Source organism: Callithrix jacchus, chromosome 20 (assembly GCF_049354715.1).
Source record: "Callithrix jacchus isolate 240 chromosome 20, calJac240_pri, whole genome shotgun sequence".
Lineage (NCBI taxonomy): Eukaryota > Metazoa > Chordata > Mammalia > Primates > Cebidae > Callithrix > Callithrix jacchus.
In genome coordinates, this window is record NC_133521.1 from 14,139,314 (window position 1) to 14,160,991 (window position 21,678).

At 47.7% G+C, this 21,678-nt stretch overlaps 1 protein-coding gene across 2 annotated transcripts in view; it reads left to right on the top strand.

Annotated features, from left to right (window-relative positions):
- GNAO1 (G protein subunit alpha o1) overlaps positions 1-21,678 on the top strand; it is a 168,398-nt gene that overhangs the window by 78,418 nt on the left and 68,302 nt on the right. For both annotated transcript variants that reach the window (XM_002760959.7, XM_035282587.3), the window contains exon 3: positions 4,958-5,099. In XM_002760959.7, the coding sequence (XP_002761005.1) occupies positions 4,958-5,099 (142 nt within the window). The remainder of the gene's footprint in view (positions 1-4,957; positions 5,100-21,678) is intronic.

The following is a 21,678-nucleotide window of genomic DNA, read 5'->3' on the forward strand; positions in this document are numbered from 1 at the left end:
TGTAGGGTGGGCTTGAGGCATGGTTGGACCCAGGGACTCAACTGATGTTTCTGAGACTTGATTCTGCACTCTTACCGCTCAGCTATGTAGATGAACAGCCCACCTGGGGCTGCTGCAATGTGAGATGCCATTAACTGTTGCAAAGGTGCCTCTTGGAGCCTCACTCCTGATTTCCACATCCTGGCCTTGTCACCTCCACGACGGAGACTTGGGCTGTCACATGAGACTGAACGCCCCAGCACTGCATCTCCAACCCCAACCCAGAGGCCTCTCTCCTTGCGTGAACATTGCCAGCAGATATGACAGGGCGAGTTCTGATGCTTGTTTTGTGGGTGAAATCTCTGGATTCTCCTGGATATAGGGATTCAGGGCAGTAGGAGCAGGCCTGCCTCTCAGCATCAGCCATTACCTGCTGTATGTCAAGTTAGTAGCCTAACCTACCTGAGCCTCAGTTTCCTCATCTGTAAAGAGGGGATAATTTATCTCTTATGATTATTTTGAAGGTTACATGAAATGATACATGTAAAGCACTTAGCACAGAGGATAAACGATCAAACATGAGCTGCAGTTACTCTGCTTATTTTATACTGCAAATGAAAGAAATTATATTTATAAGATTTTAAGCTTCCTATTTCAGGGTAGAATTTTATGTCTTTATAAATATAAAATTCCTTTAGAATGAAAATAGCATTACTAATAGCTACATTAGTTTTATACTTCCTATATGATAGGTACTTTACATTTATTCCTCACAACTCTTTGCTTATGAGGAAACCAAGGCTCAGGAGATTAAATTGATTACCAGGGATACGCGGCTCATCCTCTCCAAGGCCAAACCTCTAACCACTGCTCTACTCTGCCTTTCTAGAATGATGTGGAGAAGTAGAAAATAAAGAGGGTCTTATTTGATACATTTAAGGATACTTGCCTTAAATCAATGCTAACGGAAAAAAAAAAGAGGAATGTGGCATTAAAAAAATCTAAGGGGATGATTTACATGTAAAAATTAAGTGTTTTTCTGAGTTGTGGGAATATGAATAATATTTCTTGTTCTGTATGGTCCAAGTTTTCTAGTCTTTGAGTACTTATTACATTGTAGTTAGTAGAAGGGGAGATGAAATTCTACCCTGAAACAGGAAACTTATATTTGACCTAATATAAGCCAGTTTTAACAAGTTATAGGATTAATCATGATTTGAACAAGTCCCCAAATTGCAACATTTTTACAAACTGCAAATGAAGTTTCCTTTTCTTGGGACATCCCAGGCAACAGATTGAGACCTGCCAGGAGGTATTTTCAGCCCATCAATTGAGGTGTGGTAGAAAGGACTGTGAACTTGGAGACCTGGATCCTGTTTATGGCCTGGGCTCTTACTTGCTGAGAGACACTGGGGCAATTACTTATTCTCTCTCAACCTCAGTTTCCTCTTCTGTCAAATGAGTATAATAAAATTCCACCTTCCTGCCTGATCAAGAGTATATAAAGATTAATGATATCAATAGGTGTGAAATAGGTTGTGGGAAGTCCCACAGCCAGCCAAAGGTCTAGAGAGCATTCCCAGGAGAGTGGTAGGGCCTGCTGGTCCCAATTGAAGCATGAGAAACTCAGTGCACTGGCTTCTGGGGAAGCATATCATGTCATAGGGACCAGCAAATCCTGCTTGCACCACTCAGGTCACCCAGAGGTTTCCACTCTTAGGGGAATCTAGGTAACAGTTGCCTTTCTATCCTATTTTTTAGTACTTACACTAGAGTTTATAATGTGTATCTTGACTTATTACACTTTACTTTCAAGTAATATTATGTTAATACTTCTTTTTTCATATATAAGAATCTTTCTACAGTATATACTTTCATTTTATCCTTTCCATCCTTTGTGCTTTTGTTGAACTTTTACTTCTATGTATGTTATAAACATCGTAATACATTTTTCAGCTTCTTCCCTCTCTTTGTTGCGATTGAGATGATTTCTATTGCCATGTTTTCAAGTTCACTCATCTGTGTGTCTAATATGCTGTTAATCCCATCGAGTATAATTTTTATTTTAGATATTATATTTTCAACATTAGATATTTACTTTTGTTCTTTTTTACATCTTCCATTTCTCTCCTCTTTATGTTCATAATTTCCTTCAATTTCTTGGAAATATTTAAAATAGATATTTTTAAATTCTTATTGTTAGTTCCATGATGTCTGTCACTTCTGGGTCTGCTTCTGTTGACTGTATTTTCTCCTAGTTATGGGTCTTGCTTTTCTGGTTCTTTGCATATTCAGGAATTTTTTGTGTGATATTGATAATGAATATTATATTGTCGAATGTCTAAATTTTGTTTTCCTCATTGACAGACTATTGGACTTTATTCTCCAGGTAGTTAAGTTACTTGTAAATTAGCTTGATTTATTTTTTTAAAACTTCATTTTTAAGCTTCATGAGGGCAGGTCTAAACCAGCTTTACTCTGGAGCTAGTTCAGCCATGTTGCTATGGCATGAGCCTTCTGGGGTCTCTGCTGAGTGCCCCAGAAGTTCGACAAGGACTCCTCACTCTGGCTGTTTGGAACTTGAATATCTCCCAGCCTTGAATGAGCTCTGGGAAGTGTTCAACTTATAAGCTCCCTGATGCTTGTTCTTTCTTTAGTAATTGTTTCTTGGCCAGCTGTGGAATCTCACCCTATCCAGCCACAGACTCCAGGGGACCCTTATGTGCTCTCTGAGGCATCTGAAGCACTCTCTCTTTGCAGTTTTCTCCCCTCTGGTATGCTGCCCTTTCAGCTACCTCCTAAACTCACTTTTTCTCTTCAGCTCAGTGAAATGGCTATGTTCTGCCTGGGTTCCCTCCTGCACTGTGGTCTAATAAACACCTAAAGGTGGATGCCCAGGCCATCATAGGACTCCCCTCCTTGGTCTTCCTTCTCTCAGGGATCACAGTCGCACACTGTCCACACAGTCCTGCACTGTCTATTCTCTGGTGTCTGAAAATGCTTGTTTCATATATTTTGTCGGTTTTCTAGTTGTTTACAGTGGGAACTAGCAATTCCCTTTGAGATCTCTCTGGGTGGTACACCAGTGGCCTGCACTGGTTATGTACTCCCTCAAGATACTTTTACAAAACTGGACTTAGGAATAATAAAAGTCAACAGAAAATTGATAGGGTCATTCTGATCTGCTTTTTAGAAAAACTCAGGGTGAAGACCACAAACCAGCACCAAGTGGAATTTTGCAGCAGGAATCATTATTGTCCATCAACTGATGACTGGATAAATAAAATGTGGCACATCCATACAATGGAATATTATTCAGTAATAAAAAGGAATGAGCTACTGATACATGCTACAACATGAATGAGTGTTGAAAACATTGTGCTAAGTGAAAGAAACTAGTCTCAAAAGACCATACATTGTATGGTTTCATTTATATGAACTGTTCAGAATAGATTAATTTATAGAGACAGAATGTACATCAGTGGTTGCTTAGCATAGGGACAGGGCATGAAGAGTAGCTGCTAATGGATACAAAATTTCTTTTGAGGAGATTGAAATGTTCTAAAATTAGATTGTGGTGATGATTGGCCAACCTTGTGAAAATATTAAAAACCATTGAATTGTATATTTTAAATGGGTGAGTACATCTCAATAAAACTGTTGTTTTTAAAAAAGAAGAAAAAAATTTAGCTGTTTTCTCATGCGTGAAGGTAATGAAGGAATGGGAAGGGGCCGCGGTGTTGTAGAAAGGAAATCTCAGTTATTATATTGGTGTGTGCGCATGTCACAAGTAGTATTCTATTTGGGACTAAAAATGTGACCACAGAAGAGTTTATATAGTTAATTGGGGTAGGACTAATGTAGGAGGCTAATCTTAAAATTCATTTGCTCTTTCTGGATTACTTTAGTTATAAGAGAATTCTTGCAGTTTTGGTGTGAGCCCCTCCTTTTAGCTTCCTCTCCTGCCCAGATCCTTGTCAGCAGTGAGCACATGTTGACATGTTGCATGCCACGGGGCCTCTGAAAGTTGTGACATCCCCTTTATGTCCTCTCTGTCCCTGTTCAGATCCACCAGAATGAGGGTGGTTTGTGGTTAAATCCTAGCTAGGGATATAAACGTAGGCAAAAATCCTTTTATTGACTTTTCTGTTGTGAAAGATAAAGATGGTTATTTATTCATCTTAAGTGAATCATTCTACCTTCATTAAAAGCTGTGAGTCAGCTGGGAGCGGTGGCTCACGCCTGTAATACCAGCACTTTGGGAGGCCAAGTCAGGCGGATCATGAGGTCAAGAGTTTGAGACAAGCCTGGCCCACATAGTGAAACCCTATTTCTACTAATAAAACAAAAAAGTTAGCCAGGCATGGTGGTGGATGCCTGAAATCCCAGCTACTGGGAGGCTGAGGCAAGAGAATCCGCCTGAACCAGGGAGGCAGAGGTTGCAGTGAGCAGAGATTGCACCACTGCACTCCAGCCTGGGTGACAGTGTGAGACTCTGTCAAAAAAAAAAAAAGCTGTGAGTTTTCTGTGAAAGAAAAATGCATCATCTATCTGCAGACTTCTTGCATGGATTTTCAACAATATGCCTCTGGTGTGTACCTAAGTTGAGACTCTGGTGTACACGTAAGTTGAGACCCCGAGCTTTGCTTAAAATACTCATAACTAACATATATTGAGTGCTTAATGTGTGCCTTTCCTGGTCTAAGTGCTTTCAAGTATTATCCACACCTCACTGACTGATTTTTCTTTCATTATGTAGGGAATGTGAAAAGACTGCATTTCTTTTTTCCAAGATTCTGTTTTTAAGTAATTTAGGTAGCTTTTTCCTTTAGATTTTATGGCATTAATGTAGCAACTCAGTAACTCAGCATCCCAGCTGGACCTGGCCCTCAGCCAGCCAGTGTTTCTCGTGCCTGTGCTCTCTGTGTTGATGAGGACAATGCTCTCATCAGGTGTGGTGTGTGTGGTTTTTCTCTAGGATCATCCATGAAGATGGCTTCTCCGGCGAAGATGTGAAACAGTACAAGCCTGTTGTCTACAGCAACACCATCCAGTCCCTGGCAGCCATCGTCCGGGCCATGGACACTTTGGGCATCGAATATGGTGATAAGGAGAGAAAGGTAGGCTACTGAACCCAGAAGCACAGTGACAAGAGGGCTTGTCTGTGCTATCCCACTGCCTCCTCTTTACAGTACTGGGCTGCCTTAAGTGAACAAGAAGAGACTCTGTTAGGTATGAGAGATATGGTGGCACAGTCACCAACCTAAGCCATTTCACCCACCCCCCTGGCAAATTTCCCAGCAAACTCACCAACTTTGCAATTTGCAAGGGCTGCAGAACTCCAGGATTTATTTTGCAGATGAGGAAGAGTTGGCGACAGTTCTAAATTGGGGTTGCCACAACGCTATCTAAGTACTTGTCCTTGGGCAATTATCTTGAGCAAAAAAAATATGTGTTAAACCAAACAAGCCTTGCCCGGCCACCATCTTCCCTCCTTAGAAGAACTTCCGTTGCCTTGATGTGGAGTGGGATAGCCATTTGAATTGACTGTCTTTCCTCCTTTACACCAAGGGCTGTTTTCCACCTCCCCGAGATAAGTATGAGGACCTAACAGGGCTCTCCTTCCTGTAGGAAGTCGGTGTCCTAAGAACAGGGACTGTTTGGGGGTTACGTTTCCAGGCTTCTATTAAGTGGTAAATGGAATAAATATATATAAAGGCCTCTAATTTGCATACATTCATATTAACTGTTAAAACTGAACTATATACGGCTACACTGGCAAGGCTAAATAAAAGGAGGGAGGGAGAGAGGGAGAGGAGAAAATAGCCTCAGAATTCTATCCAGAAGCAGCTCTTTGTCCCTGTTTGGGACTGAATCTCAGTGATCCTCCCTCTGGGACCTAGAGATTGGAGAAGGAGGCAGAGGGCAGGTAGAGCCTCCAAGCACCTGGGCTCTGCATCTGAGCCTCTGGATGGAAAGCATTCATCTCTGATTGCTGTGTGATTTGATTGTACATTATACACATCCTGTCTTTGCTAAACTCATCTCCCTCACAGAGGAAAACTATCCTGGTTGTCTCTGTGTCTGATAAATCATCTGTGACAGACAGCTTTAAACATAAAATTTAATATGTTATGCACAAAATCCTAATTCCATGGGGCAGAGTCATCTGGCCCAGGCATTGGCTTCTCCAGGTACTGGGGAATTGGGTGACCAAGGGTGTGTCTGAGGCCAGCCTGGGGTGGAGAAGCTGGGTACTAGCAGGGGGGACCTGGGCCCATCTGCTGCTCCTCCTGGAGGCCAAGTTGGGAATTTGATTCTGCAAAGGAAGCACTTCTTCCTGGAAGACCAGCTTTGGGTTTGGTCACAGAGCCAGGGCCTGTGGAAAGAGGGAATGGGAGAGTGGATCGGTACATTCATTGCAGGCTTCTGATGTGTGAGGCTTTATGCTAGGTGCAGTGGATACAGGAATGAGAACAGCAGGGAATGGTGTCTGGTTTCAGAAAGCACCTGTTGAGATCATTAGAACTAGCCCAGATGAATACAGTGCTTCATTCTTCTTAATAGCAATAGCAGGAATAAAAACAGCTACCATTTGTTGAGCAGCTACTGGCTGCCAGGCACATACTGAGCACTTTACACATACTGACTAATTTTATTTAACTCATTTTATTACAGCCCAGAGCAGGGAGTGCCTCATCTTATCTTGAGTCATGGCACAAGCCACAGGCTTCTGGCCTCTCTGTCTCCCCTTGGCTAAATGGGAAGTGGGGACAGTGGTGCCTGAATCTCAGCCAGATAGCAGACACAGTGCAAAAGGCACACCCCCTACACACACACACACACACACACACACACACACACACACCACTTGAGATCTTCCAGGAGCAAATGTATTCATCTCCCAGCCAGCTCTTTCTTCCTGAAAATCTCCTATGCTGATTATAACCCAAAAAAGTCAGTGTGGTTTTGGAATACTTCTCTCCTTTCATTTTGGAAAACATTAATTGTTCCCATGGGACTTTTTTCTTCCATTATATTATCCTGAAGAGAGAGATGATTGCTTGGGAATTGCTACGACTATGATATGTTAAGGGCTGTACTGTAGGCCCCTGGGAAACAGGGACCCTTCTCTGGCTATTTCTCCTCTGTGGGATTTTCCAATCAAGTGAGCCTTCAAGTAGGAAGGAGGGGAAGGCTCCAATGGAAGGAGAGACTGAGAACTGAGTGGGACTCCCTGGAAGGTCCACTGGATGCAGTCGACTCCAAGCCCAGTCCTGTTATGGAAGGTGGCACCATGGCCAGCACCCGACTCGTCCCTAGGGAAACACAGCCTTGTCTGTTGTGAGCTTCCTGGTGAGCAAAGGCTTCCCTGGCACTCAGGCACCCCCTTCCTGTATTCTTACACCTGTGAGGAGCAGGATAGGAGTGAATGCAAAATCCAGGCCAGAGCAAGCCAGACAGCTGGAGAAGGCACTCCTGAGAGCAGGCTGGCATGGATTTGCAGCCTGTGGAGCTGGTCAGAAGAGAGTGAAGGCTGCCACTTCTCCCCTCTGGATGAGGAGGCACACCAGTCCTCAAAGGGCTATAGTACCTGCTGGTGTGGGGGCAGCTCAGAGTCAATATCCTTCCCTTTCCGTGTTCTCATGGAGCTTCCTATCTACCAGTACAGGCAGCAGACAAGCCCACAACTAGGTGACTGCATAATGTCAGATAATGCTAAGGGCTGCAAAGAAAACAAAATAAGGTGATATGAGAGCCTGATCTGGGGGTGGGAGGAGCAGCTACTTCAGAGTGGGAGGATCAGCGAGGGGACAGAAAGTTCCAGACAAGCACCCAGGCCCTGAGGGAGGAGTGAGCCTGGTGCAGAGGAAGATAAAGCTCTGTTCAGCTGGAGCTACCTGCAGCCAGGCAGCTGCTGATGTCCAGATGCCCTGAGCCCAGGGATGGGTCCCCACATTCTTCTGTCTCTTGGGTCCCCAGCTACTCCCCACCTAGGGATCTGCCATTTGGATGTTATGGAAACCACCTCATGCAGCACAAGCCCAGATCCATGTTTTGGTCCCTAAAGAAGAGACCTCCTTTCCTTTCGTACTTTCTTCACCTCTGTCACCCACCGTCGCTCATCAAGGGGTGTCTGGAGGAAGACAGATCCACTCCTAGCACCTGCTGGTGCCAGCCAGCCTTGCATTCTCCACACAGAAAAGCACCTAAGAGCTTCCTTGCTGTACCTTGATGTCAGCCCCTAGAACAGGTAGGTGTCCCTGACTTCCCCCCACAGCTGACACACCACCTGTCCTGGCCCCCAGAGGAAGGAGAACTGGCGGGTTTCTCCCCCAGCCTCTCTGGTGTAGAGTCACTTGGGGCCCTGTGACTGTGCATGAGCCTGCTCAGGGCAAACAGCAGGGAACTCCTTATATCCATCTATGGTTTCCATACCCCAGGCATCAGCTTCAGATTACAGACCCCTCCCAGGGAGCCCATGCAGTCTCATGCCTCGCGGCCTTCTCTGGAGTGTGCTCTCTGCCTCTAATGCCCTCATCTTTCCTCTTCTTCTCTTCCCTGTGGAACTGCCCAACTCAGTAAGGACCCACTAAGCTTCTTGTCCATGAAGCCTTCCCCTTTCCTTCTCTGAGGAAGAAACTCAGCTCAGTGCTTTCTCCACGAAGCTCTTATCTCACACACTGGCATGAAGATTAATTGTCTGTGTATCTTTTCATAGAGCAGTGGGCCCTACAGTATAGTCAGAGTCCTTTGAGTAGCTGATGAAAGCCACGAGTCTTTCCTCCAGGTCAGGGGACACAAGCACACATCCAGGAAATTCTGCATGCAATTTCAGGGGGCTTGGCCCACCAATGGAGCCCAGCCTAAGAACCCCTTCATAATTTAAGGTCATCTGATCAAGGCCTATGTCATTTATCTTTGGGTCACCTCCTCACTCCAGCAGCCAACACAATGCTTAGCACTTAGTAGGTCTTCGAAACCCATCCCTTTAATGGAATGACATTTTGAACTTTCCCAGTTTTCAGAGAAAAAAGGCAAAGTGCTTGTGACCTTATCACTATGTGAACAGCTGTTGATTTGAGTACCTACCATTTGTAGGCTTGGTGTTAAGCCCCATGTGACGATTCAAAGGCATGTGAGTTGGATCCTTTAAGGAGCTGGTCATCTTCCAGAGAAGATGGAGCTCACAGGCAGAGTGAGCAAAGCCTTTGCACATAGTGGGCAGGAAGAGCTGCTTAATAGGAGTGGAGCTGGAACTGTCCTTGAAGCACAGGTTTAGTTTGACAGGTATAGGTGTCAGGTGTAGGTCAGCAACGGCCCTTGGAGCCAGGAAAGAACATAGGAGAAGCAGTGGTTGGTCATAAGGGAAAGAAGAGTTAATTGGTGGAAGAGGTCAGTGGCTTGAACAGAGGACTGGTGTCTGAACTAGGTGTGGGGAAGCTGGAAGGTCTAGTTGGCTCCAGATTTGGTAGGCCCTGGAAGGTAGGCCAAGGAGTTTGGGTTTTATCCTGATAGCAGTAGGCAGCCATGGAGAGATTTTGAGCTGGGATGGGATGAAAGTGAGACTTTGGGAAATTATGATGATGGCATGTGCAGAGTGGTTGGGGTGGGGAAGAGGGTATAGTAGGGGGGGACTAAACATGGGGGGCAGGTGAAGAAGCTCCAGCAGCAGACCACAAATAAGGTACAAGGGGCTAGGTGAGGGGTCAGAAAGGCAGCAGAGTGAGGCGTGGCAACAAAGGAAATACAGGGGCCTGGTGATTAACTGGCTGTTGGAAAAGGATGTAAGGATCAAGAAACTGAAACTCTGGTGTTACCAGCCTGGGTGAGTGGGCACAAGGTGAAACCTCAGCCAGAAAGCCAGGAAGTGTGTGGGGCGGGACCATAGAGGGTGAGTCAGCTTCCAAACCTAAGGGTTTTCCAGGTGGGGGAGGTCTGCACATATCAAATGGATGGATTCAGAGAATTGAAGCCATGGGAATTACTGACTCGAAGATAATGATTTTCCATTTTTATGTTTCAGAGCCTTTTTTAAACAATTTGCCCTGTTATTCAATAAATATTCCTTATTGATTAGATTAGTTGATCCTAACAACTACCTGTGCACTGAGTGCTATTTTTATCCTCATTTTATAAATTAAAAAAAAAAATGAGGCATGGAGAGGCTATGTGACTTGCGCAGGGTCATGCAATACAGATTCTCCATGTATACAGTATAGACACTGAATACTAATAAGCCTAGAATCTGTGTGGCCCAGGTCCAGGGCAGAGTCCCATTTAGATAGGCACAGTATGATCCAGCAAAACAAATCATTCAAAGAATCCCATCCTTTATCCTAAGTCTCTCTGAGAATATGAAAATATACCAGAGATAGCTCCCCTGCTTTTCTCAAACATCCTCTTCTGCCTCCCATGTCTGTCCCACCCCACTCCCTTGAGGTTCTCCAGAGACCCCCTTCTCCACCCCAGTGAGCGAGGCTGGTCCCCTTTCCCCTTCTCTCTATCCCACCAAAGGGGTTCCTGCTCTGCCTCTCCCTCACTCCGCCCTTTTTCTTCATCTCCCTTACCTCCTCCTCCGCTATCTCTCCCTTTCCTCTTCCCTTCTTCCCTTTTCCTCTTCCCTTCTTCCCTTTTCCTCTGTAGTCCTCCCTCCTTCTCAGTCTCCTTTTCCTCCTCCCCTTCCCTCTTTTTTTCCTTCCCTCCTCATCCCAGCTCATTATTATGTAAATTGTTTTCCCTTTCTGAGCCAAGTTCTCCCCCTCCTCCTTCCTCTAACCTTATCCCAGGGCCTACATCTGCATCACAAAAGCAGAAGGCCTAGTCTGGCGGAGCTGGCCTAAACTCTGACACTGGAAGAAAGGGTTGAGAAAACTGAACAATTACAGGATTAGAAGGTTCACTTGGACCAGAGGGGGGATGGGGCAAGTCTTTGAACAAGCCTTTGTTAACACAGTTCATCATACACACTTGTGTATATGTCAGCGTATGTAAAATGTACATGTGTATTTTACATCTTTGCCTATGTAAAATACATTGTAAACAAATGGACTGGTAGCAGTCATGCCTTGAACTTATATGAGGGTTTATTCAGTTGAAAATACTCCAGTTTTCATTTTCTCACTATTTGTGCCTATGCCTGTTTCTCTCAACTATAAACTCCTTAAGGACAGAGTATAGGTCCTGTTCTTCTAGCACAGTGCCTGACACAGGAAGTATTGGATACTAGATTTAAACCCCAATTCTACCACCAGCTGTATGGCCCTGGGTAAATTATATAACCTCTCTAAGCCTCAGTGTTTTGGACTGTAAAATAGTAATGATCCTCATATCTCCCTCATTCATATCTGCTGTAAGAGTAAATGAAATAATGTCTGTAACATGCATAGGATAGTGCCTGTCACATAGCAGCTTCTCAACATGTGTTAGCAATTATTCTCATTATTTGTCCAAAATCATTATTATTGATAAAGTATTAATGAATTATACTCAAAGCAATGTAGTGAGGAATGGGCAAGGTTTTATCTGCACTTTTCAACTTAGAAACAGCACAAGGATCTTAATTGGCCACCAAGATCGTGTTACCCAACCTGGGTCTCCTCAACCTGTGCCATGAAGCCAACACCAACACTGAAGTTTACAAGACAAAAGACTGCGTTTATCTGCAGGGGGTCAAGCTGGGAGAATCAGGCAGCTAGTGCTTGGCACCTCACTTCCTTACTGGCCATACAAGCAAGGGCTTTTAAAGGCAAGGGTACATTTTAGGAAAGCAGAAGTTACAGGCAAAATCATAAACCTATACGTGGAGGTTACACAGTGGTTTGGCCCACAAACGGATATCTCGTGTGGCGAGCTTTGAGGTCATAGGTAGATCCAGAGGTTCTGTGATTTGCAGTTGGTTAAGGAGCGAGCCTTTGTCTAAAACCTTGGGGACAGGCGAAAGGAAGGTTAAGGTCTGGCCTGTAGGTGTGAGTCTCTCCAGGCCCCTCAGGAAGAAATTTAGAGCAAAGACTGGCGGCTAGCGTTCTGGCTTCAGTTCCCGCTCTTCTGAGGTCTACTTGACTGCAATGGGCATTTTCCATCTGGTAGGGGTCCAGGTTTCTGAAAAACAACTCATGGACATATGTTAAGATGTTTTCTTTAGCTTCTATAGGGAAACAAATATCTTGTGGCTCTAACTTACTTGGGTGGCTATTATTTTAAGCTATTACAACCTCCTTGCTTCTCAAATTGCTCATGTACTTCTCAAGGCTAGCTAGGTGCCTGGAATTTTTCTCTTGAAGAGGCTCAAGATTTTCCTCTGTTTCCATGCTTTTTCGGGATATGGGGGGGGGGGGGGCAGCATGCCCCTAACGGTGGCGGGGGCTGCTCTGTCTCAGTCACCAACCTAAGCAGGATGAAAGATGGGCGTCAGCTGGGATTGCTGCCCATGCTCTTGTTATTCCTCCAGGGGCCTTGACTGGAGCTGTATCCCCTAGAGATAATGGCAGCTCTTTGGGAGGCAGACTCAGATTTCACACTTTGTTTTCAGAATGTCATTGGATCTCCTCTGGTGAAAGAAATCTTGACATTTAAGTCACATAGTGGAGCTAAGGACACTATCTTTTTTAATAATCGTGGAAATATTATGGTGCCACCTCTATGGTGCAGTGCAGTTCACCTTGTGGTTTGCATGAATTTGGAATCAGATAAAAACAAGGATGCTATCTGGCCTATGTCTCCCTGGGTCCCCTGGGGCTTAGAGAGACTTTAATGGTAGCTGTTAAATATGATGGGGTCTGGGGGATGTAATCGATGAAGGCTTCATACTCCCATTGCCCAAACAGGAAGCCAGGAAGAGGATGTAGACATGCCCCATGCTGGGTGCTGAGGCTCTCCACCTACAGCAGCCCCAGAACCTACCTTGACCCTTTGCCAGCCAGATGAATAGAGCTTGAAACTGCTCCATTCAAGCCCATCTCATTCTGCTGCTCCATTTTGCAGGTGGAACATATGTTTCATCTGGCCTAAACAGGAAAGAGACTTACCCAGAGGAATATATGGCAGATCCAGGACTAGAGAGTTCAGCTTCCTGCATCACTGCTAGTCCTCTTTCCATCTCAGCAGGCTGCTTCCAGTCACCCAGCCAACTTGGAGACTCATTTTCTTTCATTCAGTTGGTCATTCCACAAATACCACTCAATTACTTATTACTTACAAATGCTTACTTCCTAGGGAAGGGCACAAGATGGCAGGGATGGATACAAAAATGCAAAGATCAAGGGGCTCCCGGTCTTGTACAGAAATGTCAACCCTAGAATGACAAGGTAAACTCCTTGTTGTCCAGGGCTTCTCCCAGCTCTGAAATTCCAGCCCTGCTCCCTGATCCAAGGCTGAACTGGACCACAAGCTCTTGGTTTGAGGGAAGGCATTCACTGTCTAAGCCCTGTCACAAGGAGCCTGAGACCTGGCTGCTGGTACTTTGGCCCAGGGTGGCAGCATCAGTGCCTTTTCCTAACCCTCATCTAAAAGGAAGAACCAACCCAAAGGAACTGCAGTTTTCAGTATGGGAAAGGAAGAGTGACTAAAGTGTCAGATTTTTGAAATGTCTCTCAGCTGCTCCTCTCCCTTAGAGTCTTGGGTTTCCTTAGCTAAAAGTGATGCCCTCCCCTGAACCCCTCCCAGCTGCCCCCCAAGCAGCACACTCTACTTCCTGGTTGTCTTACCCCTGTGGCCAGGCAGCAGGTCTGGAAGGACAGGTCAGTAGGTCAGTCTTGTTCATCATGCCCAGTGCTAGCAGAGGTCAGTGAATCAAGTGCATGAGTGATTCCATTCATGCAACGGGTGTGTGCTTCTTCCAGGTCAAGTGCTGGCCTGGTACTAAGGATATGCATGGCCTGAACAGGGAGGAAAGGATGAAAGATGCAGAATACGCTTCTTTCCATGCTGATCCCTCCACAGCATTTGCCATGCATGCTTTCATTCATGTGTTCCCACAGTGGTGGCTCAGCCTGGAGAAGGCACTCAGCCTCCAGGGCTCCAGCACATTGGCCCTTGCAGAGGCCCCAGCCAGCACCTAGCCTCCATCTGGCCTGGCCTGCCTTCTTTTCTGTTGTCTGCAGAGTGGAGTGGATGCTCAAGGCTGGGCTGCCATCAGTCTCTACATGTTGCCTATAGAAAAGGGCATGGAATTTTTTTTTAATGAAAGACTTCAACAAACAGTAAATGAAAACTGCAGGCGGTGATGCCTTGCACTTGTGTGCTGTCTTTCTCTCTCTCACACCCCACCACGTACCACCACCCCTAAGCCCGAATTACTCTGCTCTGATGGTGAGATAATGTTATAACCACATAAATAAATATTCCTCAGCATCAGGACTGAAGTGGCCCCCACTAATGGCCCTTCCCTTGGCTGTCCAGGAACCCCCCTATTGCAGCCCCTCTTCTATACCCTACCCCCACCTGGCAGCTCCACAGAGGGAACTGAGAGCCTCCCCTCTGTGGTACTAGTTTCAAGTTGGCAAAGCAGCTGCCAAGCAGACTTCAGCCTTAGAAGTAGAGAGGTGCCTGCCTGGCCAGCACCCTGTATTTTGAGACTCCTGGAATATTGAAAAATGAAGAATTCCAAAAACAACAAAATCGTGATGTATTTTAAATGCATCTGTTAAACAAATCAATACTTTGGGCCTACCACAAATGCAGTGAAATATAATTGTGTTTAATTGTGCTCCCTAAAAAATACTTACAGGATTTATAAAAATATTAATTGACAGTGCAGTGCTGGCCATGTGGTCCTGTAATGGGACACAGGTCAGAGCCCTGTGCTGAACTTTCACTGTGAGGGGTCTCTCCCCGACTATGTCTACTACCTCATTTGGTGCAGGCCCCAGAATTGAGCCCTTTGTGGATGTATAGTCCCTTTCTGGCCAGCAGATGTACCATGGAGGAACCTGGGAAACCAGTAAGGTAGATTTTAGTTTGCTGAAGGAAGAAGCTCTAGGGACTGAGAAAACATTAGGTTTGAGGCAGCAGCACCACATGGGAAAGGCTGTGAGTCACAGGCGGGTTGGGGACAGCCAACATGGTATCTGCCCCTGCCCTGCTGGGAGGCCCTGCTGTGTTCGTAGGGGAGTCACAGTACCACATATGTGAGATGGAGATGGCTTCCCTGTGAAAACCAGAGCCACTTTCCATCCTCCCCTATACACAGCTGCACACACACTCATCTGCTTCTGCTTTACACAGCTCCTTTCCCTCTTTCTTTGCTGGGCAACCAACAGTGGTCTTGTGTCACTGCTAAAGACCCCACTCTGAGTAAGTTAGGACGCTTTGGTTGCAAGTGAAGGAAGATACAATCACACTGGCAAACTGGCTTATTCAAACAAAATAAAACACAAAACAGCTGCAGGCCCAGGGAGTCAAAACTTCAGACACACACCTGTGGGGAGTGCAGGCTTGATCAGCAACTCAGGGCATGTCCCTGGCTTCCCCACCTCTCCAGTCTGCCCCACTGTGTGGTTTTCACCATCAACTCCACAGCAGCACTACTGCACCAAGCAGGAAAATGGCTGCAGCAGCTAAGTCATCACTCGTAACCTTGTGTGCATCCTGGGATGCCACCAAGCACAAGGTGCATTTGAGCAGCCACCAAGTCCTGCAAGTCTGTCTCTGTCTGTCTGTCTCTCTCTCTCTCTCTCTCTCTCATTGCCCCTCCTTGACCTAATCACCATGACCAAGAGGGCCGAGGGGTTCCTGGGACAAGAGTTAATTCCCCAGCAGAAAACCAGGAACTCCTGAAAAGGAAATAGAATAGGAGGAAATGGATGCTGGGGAGGCCACCAGCCATCCACAGATATCTCCTTGCTGTTGGGGCTGCCAGCTGTGCTGCCCCATGTGAGAGATGACTCATGTTGTAGGGTGGAGGGCCGACCAGGCTGAGTCCAGCGCAGCAGGACCATGAGATGGCCGAGCTTGGCTGCAAGCCAGCACTGCTGCTCCCATGGCAGCCTCTCTCCCAGGGTCCCGGGTGGCAGGACACATGGGTACACAGCCTCCAGCCCACCACTCACTAATGGTCTTGCCCTTCCACTGTGACTGTAGCATTGGACCAGGGAAGAGTGGGAGGTGAAAAGGCGAGATTGGCCAGTGGCAGGAGAGGCCTACACTGGAAGTCCGGTCTCTTGGAGCCTGCCCCAGCCAGCAACAGCCTTAGAGCCAGTCTCTCTGCAGAGCTGGGAGGCACCACCCTCCCTGAGGGCTGCCCAGGGAGGCAAGGCAGGCAGCAGGGACCAGGGACGTGACTTTGAATCCTGGCCCTGCCCTCTGCCAGCCAGTCGACTTAGCACTAGTCACCTGGTCTCAGCTTCCTCATCTGAAAACTGGAGATCATAATAATACCTACTCAGAGGGTTGTTGTGGCTGAAAGAAATGATGCATGTTAAGAGCTAAGCAAGGTGCCTGGCACTGAGTAAGTGCTCAGTAAACAGCTACTGCCATCTCCCTCCTCTTGCCCACACCTCACTGCCTGCCTGTTTGTGAAGGGCGAGGCCAGGAGCCTGGGTGTGACAGTTGTTTCTGAACCATAGTGAAGGGTCAGTGTCAATGCCTCTTAGCTACTACAGGTCAAAGAGTTGGCGTCATCCCCTCCCAGAATCACCTATTCCTTCTTAATCCAGGGTGGAAGATGGTATGCCTCAGTGCCTGCCCTCTTGCTGGCTTTGCAGGAGTGGAGCTGAGGAAGGCTGCTTCTGACCTGGGGCCCAGCATGGCCTGAGACAGAAACCCAGAGAAATAGAGACAAGGAGAGAGGAGGAGAGATCACTGAGAGGGAGGAGAGTGGCAGACACTGTGTGACTGGGAAACATGGAGATGGCACTGTATAGACAGTGCGCCAGTGTCCAGTGTTGGCGGTGCACTGAGCACCGCGCCTGCGCAGAGCGAATGCTCCTGAAACGGCTACTACTCTGTTCCTTTTCATTAGGGCCGCCCATGTCTCTGTGAATATTATTCCACAGTTCCTCCAGCCAGACGTGTCTTTTTTCTCTCCCGGATATCCTCAGCACCTGGCTTTCTCATTCATTCACTGGTTTATTTATTTGAGAAATATGGACGTGGCCTTCTCTGTGCCAGCAGTGTGCTGAGTGCTGGGTGCACTGTGGTGATCTAAAACAAGCAGGTGTGCTGCCACCCAGAGCTCAGCTGGTGAGCAGGTGGACAGCCTCAGTGATTTCAGAGAGAAGAGTGTCCTGGCAGCAGGCCCGGCCTGGCCTGTGCTGAGGATGGGCCATCTGACAAAGAGCTGAAGGGACTGGCATTGGTGGGGCAAACAAGATGGGGAGGTGGGCAGGGCAGGAAGAACATTTCAGGTGGGCGGAACAGCCCATGCAGAAGCCCTGAGGCAGGGGAGTCCTGTCCCAGCATAAAAATATGAGAGAAGGCCGGTGTGGCTGGAACCCAGAGATCGGTGGGGACAATGGCAGGAGATGAGGTGGAAGAAAGAGGCAGGGGACAGCTCTTTCAGGTGAGAAGAGCTTCCAGGCCATGGAAGGAAGTTTGCCTTTGTTTCTGGCTCAGCAGGAAGCCACTGAAGGTTTTAAGCAAGGTGCAGACATGGCTTCTCTTAGGAGAGGCTTGTAGTGGCCATGGGGAGAAGGGAAAGATGGGCAGCAAGAGTGGCAGCAGGGAGAGGGGTTGAGAGGCTCCTGCAGGGATCCAAGGGTGGTCCAGAGAGAGAGCTGGGCCTTGCTCTGGGTCTCCGTCATCCACCCAACATAGAGCCCCTGTGTCATGGTGCAGAGCATGCCAGACCCTGCAGCTGTCTGTTGAGTGGGCAGAGTGAGGTCCACCACCTTTAACCAGTGCAGATGGGCCCCCATACCCAGAGCATAACAGCAGTCCTGGCCTACCTGCACGGGGAGTCCTGGGAGGAACCACCTCCAGACTCTGTGCATCCGGAGAGCAGCCACCTCTCTCCCACAGCCCCTGACCACAGCCCTTCCTGGGTATTCTGACCTCTGCTCCCTCCCCCACTACTCCACCATTAGTTTTCTCATCTGTGCAATAGAGAAAAAGTATTTATGATGGTAAAGTAACCCTGAATGGGGCACCCTTGCAATACATTGTGCTTCACCAAACACAGCGTGAATCTGTCACTACCACTGGCACCCACAGACCCTTCCTGGCCCAGATGGTGAGCTCACATCATCCAGCACAAGGGCTAGCAGGCCAGAGCTCTCCTTCCTTCTGTGCCACCCCCCACCCCACCCTGCCCCAGCCAACCCAGGAGGAGCTTATTGAGATGTGGACTGGGAGCACTCACACCATCAGACTCCCCTCCCCCGGTATCTCTGGTCTGAGGTCCCAGGGCACAGTCCTGAAATAGCTCCTGCTGAATTAGGTCCAACTTTCCCAGATCTGTGGGGGCCTCCCACTTCTTTCCCAGCTCTCTGTCTCCCTTTCTCCTTCCTGCTGTACTTGTCATGGCAGTCCCACTCCCTGCCTGGTGCCCAGACCAACTGGTTCTCCTGATGATTACTGGCCAAAGAGAGGAAGGGCAGCTCTCCAGGCCCAGGCTGGCTCCCTGGGCACAGTCCTGCAGGTGAGGGCACCTGCTGGGGACACAGTCCAGGCTGGGGCTTCATCACTGTTTTTAAGAGTCTGTGGTTATGAACTTGAATGATTAGTTCCTTGACTCCCAGATATTTCCCTCCCCAGGACCAAGTCTGAGAGTTCTACTCTGCAGCAAGAAGCCTGATGATAAGGTCACAGACTACTGTATCTTCTCCCAGAGAACTATAGTGCCCAGTTTGACGTGAAGCTCTGTGTGATGCAGCAAAGAGCACAGGCTTTGGCGTCAGACAGGCCCACTGGCAAAAGTTGGCTCCCTGTTTTTTAGTTTTGTGACCTCAGGCGGGTTCCTTAATGATCCTAAGCCTCAGTTTCTTTATCTGTAAAATGGCAGTAATGCTAGTGTATATTAGTCAGGATATAGGCTCATCTGCTGTAACAAAGGCCTCCAAAATGACAGTGATGTGACTAAGACAGAAATGCATCGCCTGAGCAGCCCAGATATGACACAGCTGAGTGCTCTGCCATGTTGCTCTGTCACACACGGGGTCTCTGTGTCCACTGCAGGTCTAGGATGCCATTCCAGCCATCCCTTCTAGCCAGTGACAAAGGGAGTAGGGGAAATGGAGGGCTGTCTTTTGCAGAAGGGTGACTGGATTGTAGAAGGTCTCCATGGTGTGGGCCAAGAGCTGGCTGAGTTGCCAAGCAGTATTCCACAGGGATGATTGGAAGTCCACTCAGTAGACCTGGTTATAGCATATCAGATTTACTTTTTATCCAAGGCCCAGTGAGAATCCCCAGCCCAGAACATCAGAATCTTAGTCATGTCTGCCTCTGGCCACAGAGGGGTGAGCCAAGAATCCCCGCCATGCTTGGCAGCTCCTGGTGGACTGCACCGGGGCTGTGCAGCTTCCCAAGGAGGCTTTGCTGTATCTAGCTCTCCCCCACCTCCCCAGGGAGGCTTCACTGACTGCCCTGTGTGGCCCTTCATTGTGTGTCCCTGTCTCTTGTAGTCCATGGCAGTCTTGTGGGAGTTTAACTGCCACAGACCACTTTCTAGGTAAGCAGTTTGCTGTGAACATGCAATTTTGTGCTAGAAGAATCACTGACGCTCTCATAGCCCAGGATATGGTGGCCAAAGCTCTCTGTGAGTAAGTCTGGGAACACAGACCATATGTTGTCTTGGGAAACCACAGTACACCTTATAGTATCGAAGGCACTCAGTAGAGTGCTACGGTTGGCGTGCCTGTTGACACATGTCCCACCCAGGGCTTCACAAGCCTTTTTTTGTTTTCGTTTGAGTAATCCTATTAAGTTATGTAACCATTTTCTGGAACTTGTTGCTCTCACTCAGGTCCTTCCTTTCACAGAGGGGACACTGAGGCATAATGTGGGACTTTGCTGAGATCATCCCACCAGGGGACAGCAGAGCTGGGACGAGAACCAGGCTTCCTCTGTTCTAGGCCAGGGATTTTCCCACCTGTGTGCCTTTTGCCTGTCTCCACTGAAAACAAGAACCACACTCTCAGTTCCCAGAAATGGCTCCAGGTCTGCCTTCCTTGCTCCAGGGTCCCTGTCCCATGCACCTGTCAGCATCTGGGCCCCCAAGCAGTCAAAGGGCAGGGCTGCTGTCTTCTGCCTCTCCTGCTGTCACATTTGTCCCCACAGCATCCAGCCCGCTTGGGGATACATCAGCCTGTCACTGAGAATGAAGCACTCAGGTTTGGGGCCAGGACCTCTTTTTTGCCATCCATCAATTAGAGTGGTTCAGGGTTGTCACTCTTGAGACTCTCACCCTCACTTGCACTCCAGTTGCCTCCAGGAGTGACAGGAAAGAGCAGCACTGGCACGTCTGTGTGCCTGCACCACTGCAAGCACATTCCTCACGTCGACCCATTTGATCCCCTCCTCTTGCACTCTTGAGGGCACCATGTTTCTTGGCAGGACCCTGATTGATACATGGTTTCTATTATTATTCTCATTCTACACATGAGAAAATGAAGTTCAGGGAGGGGACTAGCCCAAAGTCACACCACTCATAAGTGGTGGAGCTGAGCTCAAACCCAAGCAATCCAGCTCTAGAGTGTGTGCTTTTAACCCAGGGATCCACAACCCCTAGGCCACGGACCAGTAGTGGTCCATGGCCTGTTAGGAACTGGGCCACACAGCAGGAGGCGAGCAGTGGGACAGTGAGCAAAGCTTCATCTGCATTTACAGCCACTCCCCACTGCTCACATTACTGCCTGAGCTCCGCCACGGCATTAGATTCTCATAGGAGGTGAACCCTATTGTGAACTGTGCATGCGAGGGATTTAGATCGTATGCTCCCTATGAAAATCCAGTGCCTGTCACTGTCTCCCATCACCCCCAAGTGGGACTGTCTAGTTGCAGGAAAACAAGCTCAGGGCTACCACTGATTCTACATTATGGTGTTGTATAATTATTTCATTATATATTAGAATGTAATAGTAATAGAAATAAAATACACACTAAATGCAATAGGCTTGAATCATCCCTAAACCATCCCCCATTCCCGGTCTGTGGAAAAACTGTCTTCCGTGAAACTGGTCCCTGGTGCCAAAAAGGTTGGGAACCACTGCTTTTAGCCCACCCAACAAGAATGCATGCCCACATCATCCACCTCAACTTTCCTAGCAGGAAAAATCACTGGGAGCCACAGCCTTGGACAAGGCAATGAGCCGAGCATATAGTTGATAGCCAATGAGTACTGAGAAACTGAGAAGAGGGCAGCCTCAGCCAGCCATCAGAGTGACTCTGACATCAGCTGTGCCTGCAGCTGGCTGGCCATGCCATGGTCACGTCCTGCTGGCATTTGAGGCCGAGGTGGCTCTGAACAATGGAGGACGCATCTGCTCCAGTTGAGGCTGATTTTTCTACCTTGGCTGGCTCCTGGAGTCTCACCAGCTACCAGGTTAGGAGGTTGGAAAGTGTCCCCATATGGAGCATACCAGGAAGTAAGACCAGAGCACATCCTTGGGCTCCTGGCTGTAGAACTGCCCAAGCTATACAGGGAGAAGAGAATCACACCTGGCCTCTAAAAGGAGGCTGCTTTCTCCTGGGGAAAAGTCAGGGGAGGTGGGAAAATGCAGCCTTCATTGCCCTGTGTCATAAGCCACCCAGCTCCAATAGCGA